Source organism: Anguilla rostrata, chromosome 15, assembly GCF_018555375.3.
Source record: "Anguilla rostrata isolate EN2019 chromosome 15, ASM1855537v3, whole genome shotgun sequence".
NCBI lineage: Eukaryota > Metazoa > Chordata > Actinopteri > Anguilliformes > Anguillidae > Anguilla > Anguilla rostrata.
Genome location: NC_057947.1, coordinates 30,942,519 through 30,957,798, shown reverse-complemented (window position 1 = coordinate 30,957,798; position 15,280 = coordinate 30,942,519). Strand labels below are relative to the sequence as shown.

General features: G+C 46.9%; 1 protein-coding gene across 1 annotated transcript in view; it reads left to right on the top strand.

Moving 5' to 3' along the window:
* The window catches only part of LOC135240421 (beta-galactoside alpha-2,6-sialyltransferase 2-like), a 36,124-nt gene extending 21,246 nt beyond the window's left edge, over positions 1 to 14,878 (top strand). Inside the window, exons 6-8 of the mRNA XM_064309845.1 lie at positions 5,517 to 5,635; positions 8,086 to 8,260; positions 13,118 to 14,878. Coding sequence (XP_064165915.1) covers positions 5,517 to 5,635; positions 8,086 to 8,260; positions 13,118 to 13,365 — 542 coding nt within the window. The 3' untranslated portion in view covers positions 13,366 to 14,878. The remainder of the gene's footprint in view (positions 1 to 5,516; positions 5,636 to 8,085; positions 8,261 to 13,117) is intronic.
* The last annotated feature ends 402 nt before the right edge of the window (positions 14,879 to 15,280 follow it).

Here is a 15,280-nt window from a genome sequence, read left to right as displayed (position 1 = left end):
ACACGTGTGGCTCCACACTTTCTGCTCCGCTCCAGAGTTAGGGCTTCTGTGCTTACGCACCTTCATAACACCCCCTGTGTGACACTGCTGAACAGTGACATTAGCTGGTCATGGGGGTCCTTGCAATTTCACAGCAATTATGAGTTCCCGTCTTTTAACGGTGGAGGGTTACTGTGTGTGTCTGTGTGTGTGTCTGTGTGTGTGTGTGTGAGTGTCTGTGTGTCTATGCGAGTGAGTGCATGTGTATGTGTATATGTGTGTGTGTGTGTGTGTGTCTATGTGAGTGAGTGCATGTGTATGTGTATATGTGTGTATGTGTGTGTGTGTGTGTGCGTCTGAATAAACTCGCTGTCCTGTGAGGTCCACATCAGTGTTTGTTTCACTGACGCCTACAAAGTTTACTGCTCACTGTCCTCCGGAGGCGGATTTATGAAGAACAGGCTTATACTGCCCTCCAGTGGAGGGCATGGTGACTACCGCTCCTGAGCATTGTGCAAGTTTTGGATATGTTCTGGGCGTCTGGTTTAAATGTTTGAACCTCAATTTTGGCTTTCAGACGCACGCTGTCTTCTGTTGCTTTTATTCCTAGAGCTGGCCTAGTCTCAGAAAACAGCTACACTCTGATATGCGAATGCAGTTAGGCTGCTGTGTTGGTTGTTTTTTTTGATAAGGTAGTTTACGCGGGACACGCTTATCTGCCCTGCCACTGTTTGAGAAACTGATTTGAAACTGAAATTCAATTACAGGAAAATCCTGCGTTGTAAACTGTTTAGTCTACCCTTTAAAGCTCAAGTTTCAGAGAGGCCACGGAGGGCAGTGATTTTGTCAAACTGCCACGTTTACAAGCACACAACAACAAAAAAAAGTCTGACTGGTGTCAGAGTCATAAAGTCTGCTAGAGTTCATAAAGTCTGCCCCCCCGCCCCCGCCCCCGCCCCCCCCCCCCCCCTTCCCCATAGTGGTCTAAAACAAACCGTATTATAAACACACGCAGCGAATGGTTATGTAAGCAGTAGTAGCGAAGGTTCTTGCAGCATCAGTGGAGGGTGAAACGCGTGTCATGTTGCCGTGGGAATTGCTTGGCCGTCATCTTGCCGCATTCTCCCGTTAACCTTGCCCACCGTTACCTCAGCTGCAGGGTGCCTTATCTGATAGAGGGGCCGCAGTGCCTGCTGTTTTTTTTGGGGTTGTTCTCGGCACCGGCGGCTCATTCGACTCATCGATTGGCTGAGGAGTCCACGCACCTTGTCCTGGAGGCCCTTAATTGGCTGCCGATTGAAAGGAAACCACGGAAACCCGCGGACGCTGCAGGCTCCCCTGGCGGGAGTGTACTTTGACTCCGCCCCCTGCTCCGGACGTTTTGAACGCTGTTTCTGCGCGGCGGAAGCCGCCCGACATGGGGCCGTGCTGGCGAGCCGCGCGTCGGGCTAATGCGATGAAACGCTGGGGCCATTAGGCCTGTTCCAGCGCCGCGAGAGCGGGCTGTCCATTAGCAGGGACTTCCGCTGGAGTGCGGAGAGACTGGGGTGTGATTACCCCCCCCTTATATCACTCACTGACATTCAGGGATAAGAGCCTTTTCTGAGCTCTGGGGGGGGGGGACTGCTTGTTATCGAAGCCTCGGTGTCAGTGATGATGAGTATTTAGTGCCTGTGTGCTTGGGAGGAGGTGCCAGACGCTCCAGCATCCCAAGTACTGAGGCGTGTGTTTGTTTTCCGCAGAACTGATGTTTCAGTGAAGAGCGGCAAAAAAGGGGCATTTCCGCTTTCCTGAGAACCCCCCCCCCGAGTCGCTTCCAGTAAACCCAGAGGCCTTAAGGGGGGGAGCCAGGCTGGACGGGGAATTTCACTGATTTCACCACGAAAATCAAAAACAAATGTGTGCGTGTGTGTGTGTGCGTGCGTGTGCGTGCGTGCGCGTGTGTGCGTGCGTGCGTGCGCGTGCGCGTGCGCGTGCGTGTGTGCCCGTGACAAACTGAGTCTGGTTGATTGATGGTACGCAGCTGTGGATATGGATGGGATCTCATTGTCGTTGACCTCCCAGACTTTAACGTTGGAGAACTTGGGTCTAAGAACTGAGTTAAAGGATGTGTCTGTAAATCATTGTATACATTGCCCTGTATTGAAACTGAAAAATAAAATAACAACAACTGACAGAGCAAATCCTAACTGTAACAACTAAGTAATGAAGTGATTGTTGCTTACAGTCTCTGACCACAAGGTGGAGCCATTATTGTGCATAAAGAACAGTACTGTATTTTATGTTTCTAAAATATGAAATTGGCAGAGAACATGCTCGTTTTCATCTCAAGCTGTAATAACAATGATTAGACATTCATGCATGTCATTTCTCAAGTATGCGTTTTAAAAAAGGGATCATGTCGATGGATTAGAGAACATGTACTTGTTAAGATGTTTTATATGTAATTATGTAACTTCTTGTATCTTTTTTTTAACGCAAGCAGCAATGATAATTTCTACCCTGTTAATTTTGTAGTCCAACATTGGCTAATAAGCAGTTTAGAGCTAATTAACTTAATTTTTTTTTAAAGCAGAAGCTGCTGGCTGTGTGTGCTGTGTGTAAATGTGGCGTTTGTGGTCAGGTAAAAGAGGCGAGTTTGTGCTTTAGAAACGCTACACGCAGACCGTGAGCCATCGGCTGTGCCGCTGTATTACGGCGTCGGCACTGAAGGAATTGTGGCGGTTGCGGTTTACGCCAGGTTTGCGTGAACGCGTAGCGAGTCGGGTCTTCAGTGACCCGTCGCTCGGTCGCGTTTTGACGCGGGCTGTTTGAATGAATTATAGGACGGAGTGTAGCACAGTGGGTAAGGAACTGGGCTTGTAACCGAAAGGTCGCAGGTTCGATTCCCGCGTAGGGCACTGCCATTGTACCCTTGAGCAAGGTACTTAGCCGAAATTGCTTCAATATATATCCAGCTGTATAAATGGATACAATGTAAAATGCTATGTAAAAGTTGTGTAAGTCGCTCTGGATAAGAGCGTCTGCTAAATGCCTGTAATGTAATGAATCCACCGCAGATGAGTCGCGCGTGTGTTTCGCTCTAACGAAAGGCGCTGCACATCTGGAAAGGCGGAAGACAGTGAGTCGGTTTAGTGAGAGTAAGCGTGAGGTTGAACGTCTGAACCCACCTGACCTTTACCTGACCTTTCCGTGGGAGGAGTCTAGTGAGGCCTGGTCCCAGTCGGCCTTAGCGCCTGCTGCCTTCCATTGTTACTCAGTAGCCTACTTGATTAATCAATTATAGCGATTGGATTGATCACGTAATTAACACACCTCACGTGGTTTTGTGGTTTAGATGCGCTGGTGCTGTTGTTCAGTAGCCCGCTCTGATGGCGAGCGCTGTCTGAAAGAGGCGGTCGATACCAAGCGGTGATGTTTTTAATAGGATGAGCAGTTTTGCATGAGGTTTGGCACAAGTGCTGCGCCAGTATTGTTATGTCCTGTTTTTATCTGTCTCATAGCCTGTCATATTGGTGTCTGGGTTATGCTTAGTGTCTACTGTGATGGATGCTTTGAACACAGAGGATCTCTCCTTCCCTTCAGGAACACACAAGCAGCTCCCATTGGCCCTAAATAACTTTTTCAAACCAATCAGATTACTTGGTATTTGGGGATACCTTAACCCTGTATAGTCCTGATAAAATGACAGTTTTTTAGGAACAAACCAAAGTTATTGAGGTCGGGTGTGGGGGAAGATTTAACGTTCTCTGAACATCCCGCTCCTGATCCCATTGGCTATGGTGCTGGAAATGTGCACAACGAATCTCTCAAGTCATCCAAGTTACGACCGAGTGTGAGAAGTGATGAGTCATCATTCTACAAATCTCAGTCCCCGGTATCCATGGATTTATTTTGAGAAGCAGTCTCAAGTCGTCTCGAACTACCCACTATGCAGCTGAAGTCCTAATACAGTCTGCAGAAGTCTACTGGGGTGTTCTACAGCCCTCTGTCAGTGTGCACAAGGACCATGTCTGTCTATCCCAACAGTGACCAACCCTGCTCCTGGAGATCTACTGTCCTGTAGGTTTTCACTCCAACCCTAATTTGGCACCCCCGACTTTAGTAATTAGCAGCTCAGCAAAGATCTCGAGCTGTTGAACGAGGTGAGCTTTTATAGGGTTGGAGTGAAAACCCACAGGATGGTAGATCTCCAGGAACAGGGTTGGTTACCACTGATCCAGCCGTTACGTTTGACACAGCTCATCGGACCGAAGCCTGCCTGTGACCGTGGTTACGGTTGCGCTGATTGCTGCGTTTTGGGGTCCATGTCGGAAACGCTCAGTATGGGGGCAGAAATCAAGGCACGCAGTAAAACCTTCTCCACCATGATTGGTTATTTTGTTAATTGGGGCGCTGACGTGTGCAGGTGGTGTGCTATGTGAAACCTTTCCCTCAGCCCCATTATGGTCAGGCTGTGGGTGTTTTTGGGGGTACTGTGCGGAGCGGGGCGGGGGGTGACTGTATGAGATGGGGTTTTGGTTTGGGTCCCAGCGGGACTCCATTGGCTGTCGCCCTCATCCCTCCTGCCCAAATTGAGGCCTGCTCCTTCCCTCCCCAGACTCCCATGAGGCCGTGGCTGCTGGTTCACACACTGCCTCCGACGGAGAGGTACGAGAACCGACAGTAGGGCAACAATGACCACCATCCGCATCCATCAACATCCCAGTGACCCCTTGCACATCACGCCACCACACCACACCACACAACACACACCACACACACACACACACACACACAACACACACACACCAACACCATTCTCACTCGTTCCTCAAACCACCACCATCGGCCAGCAACACAGCATAACACTAACCACGCTAACTGCCTGGCGACAAAGGCACACATTAACGCACAAAACCAAAAATGCATCCATACCATTACACACACATACACACTCGCACACACACGTGCCACAACAGCACATTCACGCACACCACACACCTACGCACACAACACACACATTTCGCACACACTGCACACACTTTCACTCACACACACTCACTCATACTGAAACACACAGTGCACACACACACAGAGACACACATGTTCACACACTCTCTTTCTCACCCTCGTCCACAAACATGCATACACACACACGTGTCCCCAGACACATGCCATGCACATTAACATATGACCTTGCTCACGCTCACACATGCACATTCACACATGCCCCAGCACACACACATATTGTGTGTCTGGCTCCTGTCTGCAGTGTTTGGAAGGGTTCTGGAACATTGGCATTCAGACATTCCTCCCTTCCTGCCCGGCCTTCTCTCCTCCTGCACTCCCAGTGGTGGAGATACAGTACACACACACCGCTCTGGAGACCGGGGCGGGGTGGGGGGGTCGGGGGGTCAAGAGGAACGGCCTCTGCAACTAACAGCTTGCCCCCTGCATAGCAGAGTGTGTTTACCTCCAGACCCTGCAGAGTGTGTTTACCTCCAGACCCTGCCTCTGCTCTTAATACTTTCAGCTTATTGTTTCTGTTGTTGTTGTTCTAAATTGCTCACAGATACTGGCCAACCCCAAGCATCGTTTCAACACCAGCTCCCTGTACAAAGGGGTCATCCTGGTCGCCTGGGAATCAACAACGTACACCTCTGACCTGCAGGAGGTGAGCGTTCCTTAACTCCAACCTTTACACTGTTAGCCTGCTGAAGGTGGGTGTTCTTTAACTCCACCCTTTACACTGTTAGCCTGCTGAAGGTGAGTGTTCCTTAACTCCACCCTTTACACTGTTAGCCTGCTGAAGGTGAGTGTTCCTTAACTCCACCCTTTACACTGTTAGCCTGCTGAAGGTGAGTGTTCCTTAACTCCACCCTTTACACTGTTAGCCTGCTGAAGGTGAGTGTTCCTTAACTCCACCCTTTACACAGCTAACCTGCTGAAGGTGGGTGTTACTAACTCCACCCTTTACACTGTTAACCTGCTGAAGGTCGTTTCCTAACAGAGTCATTGATGCTTCTTCCCCTTCACAACACAACTCCACCCAATGTTAAGCTGATGCAAGGTACCAATGCCGTTGAAGTTAGGGTATTCCTAAGGCACTGACACTGCAGGCGGTCGAACCAACCTTTCGCTTTGCCGCACTGCTCTACTCTACTGTAATGCCACCGTTGAGATCCATCCCTAGAACTCTGAACCGTCCCGAGATCGAGTTTGAAATGAGAAAAAAAAGAGAAGAGAAAGAGAAAGAAAGACTTTTTTTATAACTTCTGTCGTCGTACTAAAATTAAAACTGGGGCGCAGGAAACAGAGAAATTCCCCAGTTGTTATCACCTTGCAGAGGTTGCCTCGACCAACCCCAGGGTTGGGGTGTTTCTGTGTTTTTTTGTTCTTGCTTTTTTTGCTTTTTAAGTCACATGGACAGAGCTGTTAAAGCTCTGCCGTGGCCAGATGGGGTTTATAATGAGGGAGGCCAAACTGTTTGAAGGAGGCTGTCATCGAGTTCGGGGAGCGGGTTCGAGAAGAGACGTGTGGCCAGTCCTGCTGTGAACTCCCCCCCCGTCCCCCAACCAGGTCGGGGTTGGTGCAGATTCTCAGACTGTGTTGGAAGGTGGCCGTTCTGTCCGCACATTGCTCTTTTTAAAATGGTCCCGGTTGCCAGTTAAATGGTAAACTCCATTTATATAGCGCTTCTATCCAAAACGCTTTACAATTGATGCCTCTCATTCACACACACACACACACACTCACACGCCAATGGTGAAAGGCTGCCATGCAAGGTACCAGTCAGCTCATTGGGAGCAATTAGGGGTTAGGCGTCTTGCTCAGGGACACTTCGACGCGCCCGGGCGGGGGATCGAACCTGCAACTCTCCGACTGCCAGACAATCGGTCTTACCTCCTGAGCTATATCGCCCCGTTAGAGACCTTCCCTCCCCGTAGAGAAGCTTCTGCACCTGGGTTCCCTGAGACCGACACGTCTGAATGAGAAGAGAAGAGAAGAGAGGTGTTGATCCAGTGAGCGCGGTTTTTTTTCTCACAGATTAGCACGCCGCTCAACAGCCTTCTTCGTAACGTTCACACCAGTGACATCACAAAGGAAAACTGAGCGCTTCCCGCTGAGGTGAAACGAGGCGAGAACAGACCGCGCAGTTTGGCGGAGTGACATCATTCTTCATTATAACAAACTTGACGGAGCCATCACGAAAATATGAGACGCTCATTGGACTTATACAGTCTGATGTGTTTCATTGTATTTTTTTTTTAACTTTCTTTATGATTATGAATTATCTTCTCAGTAATAATTCATTTCTCCAAAATAAAGGAAGTTAATCAACAGCTGGAGTATTGAATCGCGATGAAGATTGAGTATTCTGTATTGGTGTGAACATAGTTTTTCTCATTTTCATTCTAATTTTTTTTCCTGGGTGTATTTTAATGAGGAACCTGTGTTTCTTTAATGTTTGTTATTAGCTTTCCTGTTTGATTTCATTATGCTCCATTTCTTCCATGGGTCTTCTGGTCGGGTTTTTTTTTAAGTGCAAGAAAGTTTCACAGAATGTGTCACTGGCATTTTTTTGGGGGGGTTATAGTGCAATGCATTGTGGGATTTCTTGGTGCTGACAAGCCCAGTTTGACAAACTGCATTCCTGCAATCTCGGACTCTAAGGAGGGCTTGTATAGATGTACTGTGATTAATAAAAGTCCAGAAGAGAGGAGAACAGAGACGAGACTGTCTCTGTCTCTGTGCTGTATCAGCATTGGTTAATTTAGACTGATATGTAGTCCTGTGTTAAAGGACTGTAATGTCCTGTGCCCTTATCACTCTAACTCCGCCCCTTGTCATCTCTCTTTCCCTCTCTTCCTCTGTCCATCTCGCAAACTCCATCCCCTCTCTCCCTCCCTGTCTCCTACCCTCTCTCTCTCCCTCTCCTTCTCTCTCTTGCTTCCTTTCTCCCTCCCCCTTTATTTCCCTCTTTCTTTTTCCTTCTATCCCTTTCTCCCTGTGCCTCCTTCTGCCCCTCATTCACTTTCTCTGTCCATCCCTCCCTCTCTCCCTCTGCCTCCCTCTGTCCCTCTTTCACTTTCTCCCTCCCTCTCTCTTTCTTTCCCTCCACAGTGGTATAACAGCCCGGACTACAACCTCTTCACTCCGTACGCGCAGCACCGTCGGCGCCACCCCTCCCAGCCCTTCTACATCCTGCACCCCAAATTCATCTGGCAGCTGTGGGACATCATCCAGGGGAACACCGAAGAGAACATCCAGCCCAATCCGCCGTCGTCCGGCTTCATCGGTGAGCCATCGCTAGCTTTGCAGTTACTTGTCACATCACATCCTGACGAAACACACAAATTACCGAACACGGCCTCCTACTGCTAATGAATGTTATAAGTAGCCTACTTATATACCCAGGATAAACTGGCTAATTTACTACAAATATAAATGTGGATTGGTCCAGGATCCCAGAGTTTTTTGGCTTTCCCCTCACTTTTTATGGCCTGAATCTACTTTTTTTCTCCTAATTGGCTCGGTGTTTTTGGAAGGCATAAAACTTAAAGTCTGGGTTCTTGGCTTTGTTATTTGTACGACCAAACACAACAACGTTTCGGCCTAATTTATTATCTTGGTAACCCACTGACTGCTAATACTAACCCTGCGGAGTGCAAGAGATTATTTTCCCCCCATCGTGGGGGCGTCGCCTATTCTTGCACTGTCTCTGTGCTTGTGTGAGCGTAGTATTGTGAACACAGTCAAGGCTAATGGGGTTGCACCCACGTAATGCAATATAGCATTACAGGCATTTAGCAGACGCTCTTATCCAGAGCGACTTACACAACTTTTTACATAGCATTTTTACATTGTATCCATTTATACAGCTGGATATATACTGCAGCAATTTCGGTTAACCTTGCTCAAGGGTACAACGGCAGTGTCCTACCCGGGAATCAAACCTGCAACCTTCCGGTTACAAGCCCAGTTCCTTACCCACTGTGCCACACGTCCTACTAGCACAGCCTCTCATACCTTATTGCTTAAGCGCACGTGTTCGGTGGATCTTAGCAGTACGTTGTGTAGGTGAGAAATGTGGGGTATTTGCAGGGTGTGGGGGGGGACATCACGCTGCTGTAATGCAGGCTTTCGTCATGGCAGGATCAAAAAAACCTTTCTTGTCCCCACAGGGGATTGTGGGTAATTAAGATGTTTTGTTTCTGAGAATAATGCATGATGCTAATATCATGGGACCATTGTCAGTCACTCTGCTCCCCCCCACCGCTCTGTGGGTGCTTAGAGCTGGGGTGAGAGACTGCAGGAGCGAGGTACAGTAGGCGCATGTTAACGTCCAGCACAGGGGACAAACATGGAGGTTAGGACTTGGTTTTTTGTTTGGGGGGAGGAGGAGGGGGCAGTTCCAGCGCTTTGACAGATGCCCACAGCTGGATATTTTACAGAAGCAATTCGGGTGGATTAGTTTGCTTGAGGTGCAACGGCAGCTGTCCCCCAACTTGCAGTCCGAGCTATAAGACCGGATTCCTTATGTTGCCGACATCACGTTATAGCCATGGCTGGGGAAACTCCATGTCAACCCATTATATAAACACAGAATATAAACCCAGTATATGAACTCAGTCTGGTTCCAGCTCTACAGAATATAAACCATTGAGAGCCAGTGACTATTTCGCACCCTACAGGCCACACGCTGTATACAGGAGAGCCAGTGACTATTTTACACTCTGGCAATCTACGTACAGCTACAGTGCATGTAAGCATAGATTTTAGGTGCATCTCACCTTGTTGTCTTTGGGCACCTTGACAGCTTGGGAAGGAGTCGCGGTAACTTGGCAGAGTAAAAAAAAATCGTGGTAACCTGTCTGAGTCAAACCGGTCCCATCCTGGCTGAACGAACACGGTTGTGTCCGGAAGCTGTGGTCATAGTCGGCTGCATGGCACGGCCCCCCCAAATTGAACCCGGGACTATCGGGCCAAGCTCACCCGTGCCTGTGGGCAGTGTTTGTGCTCGCTAAAACACCCGGAAGCTGCAAGAGAGCCTCTGTGAATTCTGACCAATCAGGACGGCTCTCTGCTGCATTCCTACGAAGTGCTGTTTTTTGCGAGCTAATGACATGCCCAAAGTGCAATTTTATGTTGTCACAGTAACTGTATCGTCAGTTACCATGGGAACAGTAGGACGACGGTAGGGGGACTGGGTGGAGTGGCAGCTTCTGTGTAATTTCTGTGCTATAAATACTGCCCTAGTGGCCGTGGGAGGAATAACACGGCGTGTTATTAATGAGGATGTTGAAACAAAGGAAAGATCAAGGAGTTTATATCTTCAGTGATATTACAGAGCTGCTCTTTCCTTTTTCGACTGTCTCTCTTTCAGTCCAACATTTTAACATGTTGCAGGTGTTTTTTTTTTTGCTCAGAAACATCTGTGGTCTGCCACCTGTTTAAGCCCATGAACCAAGCAAATGAGTCCAAAGTGGAGAATAATTAAAATGAAATTGTTTCATCTGTAGTGGTGAAGTGTATCTCGTAGAAACAGACTGCATTTGCCATTAGTATTACAACAATAAAATTGTGCTGATTGTGTTTCTTTTTTTATTTTATAATGTAATGTGTTTTTGTGTCACATCAGTACACAGTGTTGGGAAGTGCCAGCTTAAATTAAATTTTCTCAACAGATGTTTTTATGGACGTAGTATAATAACTCAAACAGAAAGTGATTTTGTGCCCAGTATGTCTGGATATATGTTGTGAGTGCATTTGTGTTGGACCTGTGCATGGATGGACTTAGTTTGTGTTGGCCTTGTGAATGGATGGGCTCAGTTTGCGTTGGACCTAGGCTAATGTGTGCCCTTAATGTAATGGAACATACTTAATTGCACTGTACCTTTGGCATGTTTATTAATAAGATGACAAATGTATTTCACATACATTCCTCCTTCAAAGCGGTTGCGTGTGTGGTTAATGGCGTTTCAGGAGATGACTTTGTGGTGTTTGGACTCTGTTACCAGGTTACTGCCGTGGTCGTGGTTAACCCCTATGGAGATCTGGCCAGTGCAGGACACCGTGTTGTTGTGGAGACGACGGGTGAGGTGCATGACCGTCTTGGACGGCATGGAGGAGTTTTCGTTCACCACCAGCAGCCCCTTGTAGTGGAACAGGATAAGAAAACACCTGTAGAACTGGAAACACACACACACACAAGCACACACACACACACACACACATTAAAAGTCTGGATATTTCTATAATATTTCTATAAATTCACTGACACTGAATCTCCATATTCCATTTTATTATTGCATATCGCAATGAATTCTAGGCCACAATTATGTGATTAAGTATTAAGTAACGATTAAGAAACGTTGTTCCACGTCCTCTTAACTGGAACTTCATAAGAAATACCATGATTCACTGGAGGAATAAGTTGAATGGTCAGTATCGAAAACCAACTTCCTGGATTTCTGAACGATAAAACGGACGAAACCCAAATATTTCCTTTGGAGTTTAGATTTTAGGCTCCATTAAACAGGCTTGGGTGCCTGCTGCCTTGCATTTCAAAAGGAAACGACAGTTTTGATTTTTCACAGACATCTATTATTTATCATATTATGGTTTTATTAAAACGTCCTGCACCCTGAAAAGAATAAGGAGGTAAGTCCCAAAGGGAGGATGTGCCTGTGACTAACTGCTTAAAAAGACTGGGCTGACAGGAAGGCTAGCTTCTGCCCCAGGCTCTCTGTCCCTTCAGTTACAGCACTGGGCCTGTGGCCCCCCTGGCCTTTATGCGATTTATTCATTTAATTATCTGTTAGATTACATTTTTCACAAGCAGGACACAGTAACAAGAGATTCTCAGGTCACCGTGCAAATGAAGTCCAAGTGGCTGGAGGCCCTGTGAGTCCGGTCAGCACCGGGAGCTTGTGTGGTTAGAGCCCGGTCTGTCACCGGGAGCTTGTGTGGTTAGGACCCCGTTTGTCACCGAGAGCTTGTGTGGTTAGAGCCCGGTCTGTCACCGGGAGCTTGTGTGGTTAGAACCCCGTTTGTCACCGAGAGGTTGTGTGGTTAGAGCCCAGTCTGTCACTGGGAGCTTGTGTGGTTAGAACCCCATCTGTCATCAGGACCTTATGTGGTTAGAACCCCATCTGTCACCAGGACCTTATGTGGTTAGAACCCCATCTGTCACCAGGACCTTATGTGGTTAGAACTGAGTCTGTCACCGGGAGCTTGTGTGGTTAAGTCCCATCTCTATTGCGTTGCAGATGGACACGGGCGTTGTGTTCAGAGGCAGATGAGAGGGGTGTGATGGAGGAGCGTTCCTCACATCTGTTCCCCCCCCCCTCGGCGGTGGGTGGGGCCTAATCTCCCATCAGCTCATCCGCGCGGGAGAGCGCTAAGAGGGGGTTTAGGACCGGCGCTGACTTCCTGCTGTACCGTCTGTTTCTCTAAGTCCTGCTGGACGTTTGCTTGCTCTGGCAGTGACCCACATGGGCTTAGTGCCTTTTGGTGTCAGTATCAGAAAAATCAAGCCGTTAAGCGCTAGAGGCAGGGATCTGAGAATTAACCTCGTTTTTTTCCCATGACGACACCATGAAAGGCAAACATTTCGTGAATGTTTGAATTTGTGAATTCCCTCTGGCTACTGCAGAATATTCCTTTCCTTTACGCATCCGCTGCAGAGTTGTTCTGTGATATTTTGCTTTACGGAACTGGAAATGGGAAATGTCAGTAAGTTAACATATCGGTGGTGGTTTCAGAGGATCAAGGATGACACAGGGCGGTGGACGCATGTTTGATTTCCCCATTTTCCCAAATTGTTCTTTGTTTGGTAAAGAGAGCTGAACTGTGATTCCTGGTCATGTAGACCTCTCTCTGGCACAGAGAAGCTAAACTGTGATTCCTGGTCATGTAGACCTCTCTCTGGCACAGAGAAGCTAAACTGTGATTCCTGGTCATGTAGACCTCTCTCTGGCACAGAGAAGCTAAACTGTGATTCCTGGTCATGTAGACCCCTCTCTGGCACAGAGAGCTGAACTGTGTGTGATTCCTGGTCATGTAGACCCCTCTCTGGTACACAGAGCTGACCTGTGATCCCTGCTCATGTAGACCCCTCTCTGAACTGTGACCTGTGTGTGACTCTTCGCAGGAATCCTCCTGATGATGACCCTGTGCAAGGAGGTGCACGTGTACGAGTACATCCCCTCGCTGCGGCAGACGGACCTGTGCCACTACCACGAGCAGTACTACGACTCGGCCTGCACGCTGGGGGCCTACCACCCGCTGCTGTACGAGAAGATGCTGATCCAGCGCATGAACACGGGCTCCGAGCAGGATCTCAAGAGGAAGGGCAAGGTCACGCTCCCTGGGTTCAGCACCGTCAGGTGCGACCCCTGACCCCCCTGACCCCTGACCCCTCCCTCCGCATCAGGGGGGTCCCCTCGCCAAAACCGAGTCCGGAAAATCGACGCAATAACCCGTGACGGACGGGTCAATCAGCGTGCTGTAGCGTTCGTAGGAGAGCACGGCCAGCGAGATCAACGACACGATTCCTGAGGGGAAAGCGAGGGAGAACGGGATTGGACAGGAACACTGAGAACGACCAATAGGAGCTGTGCGTAAACAGTCTTCACGCTGCAACGATGGTAGAATTTCGATACTTGATACTCCTGCTTCAGTGGGGGAAAAAAACACTCCTACCATAAAAGAATATTGCAGCAAAAAGCTTCTGAAATATATTTTTTTGATCTTCTTGACAAGAGAAATACATTGTAATTAACTTCCTTAAAACATCACCATTGTGGAAGTAAAATGAAACTATAAGGTACAAAACAAGACTATTTTTATATCTGTTTAACTAAGTGTATCTTCACAGGGCCCTCCTAACTAAAGCATATATAACACTGAGTATGTCACTGCATTAAGGAACGGTTAAGGCAAATGTGTTTTGTGACGTGACACATGCCCTTTTATATTAATATTAATATATGAACTCCTTTTTATATTAATATTAACGTATTCCTTTTTATATTAATAGGCCATTCTCACTGTTAACTGGCATAATGCATAATGCAGCTGTTTATTAATGCTTTATAAAGTAGTTATGCAATGTTTATTAATGTATTACATATACCTTACGAAGTCACACAAGTGTCAGTGCAACACAGTAATATTTACAGGTATTAGGCATCACTGTGTGAGTGGAAACAGTGTAAAACATACTTATTTTCAGATGTACAACCTTATGATCAAAAAATGTCAAAACAGTTCTCTGTGCTACAGGCTTTTTTATGAATGAAAACTAAACCTGTGACACCAACAAACACAGAAAAGACAGAGAAGCAGAATTACACTTAGGGGGAAACATTGAATACATGCCTCCTTTTTTACTGTTTGTCATTTTATTTCGCAACGCGAGATTCAGCTGATGAGGCATTTTGTGTTTAAAAATGCATTAAGATGTCAGAGATGTCCTTCCTGGAGGCCAATTTCTAGTATCTTAAGAGCAGTGTCAGGGGATACATTAATTACCCTTGTAAAACAGAAATAGAAAACGCATTGTGTGCTAACATGGACAATATAATCCCAAATCCTTCCTACTGCTTAAAGAGTAAAAAAAAAAAAGCGGTTTGAAAAAAATAACTTTTAATAAAATTGCTCTGAAGCGGTTTCATACATTTCAAATGTACTCTGTAACCTCTCTTGGCTGTTTGTGCTCATTTTAAAACGCAAGCAGTAATTCATTGGTTGCCCTTCCATTTTGATTTCAGAAGTGAACTTCAATGTGGGCTTCTTGTGTATGCCTGTTTTAAAAAGTCCAAATACGATCCACATGTGGAGCACTGTCCTTTTGTAAATGTGCACATATAAGTGGTCATTTTGGTAATTAAAAAAATCTCAAAAACCTCAATTATGACCGTGTTTCTAAGGGAAAATGTGATGCAATCAATTTATTGGTTCAGCTTACAGCATCTAAATGTAAAATATTAATATGAACGGTTTCTTTATACACTGACAGCAGATAAGAATAACCACTGCATGGCTAGTCATAAGGAATGACTAATTAAATTCCTCATTTACACCAGCTTATGCATAACTAACCACATTTAATTTCCCCAAGCACATATCTCCGCAGAAAGAGTGTGTATTTGTGTGTATGCGATACATTAATTTAATTATTAATTAGGCATATATATGCTCATGTCACAGACAGCAGTTATACTGAAACACACATCAAAAGTGCACTGTTCATGTTATATATAAGTTACAAATTACCACATTGCCACCAGAGCAATGCGTCACACGACCCTTC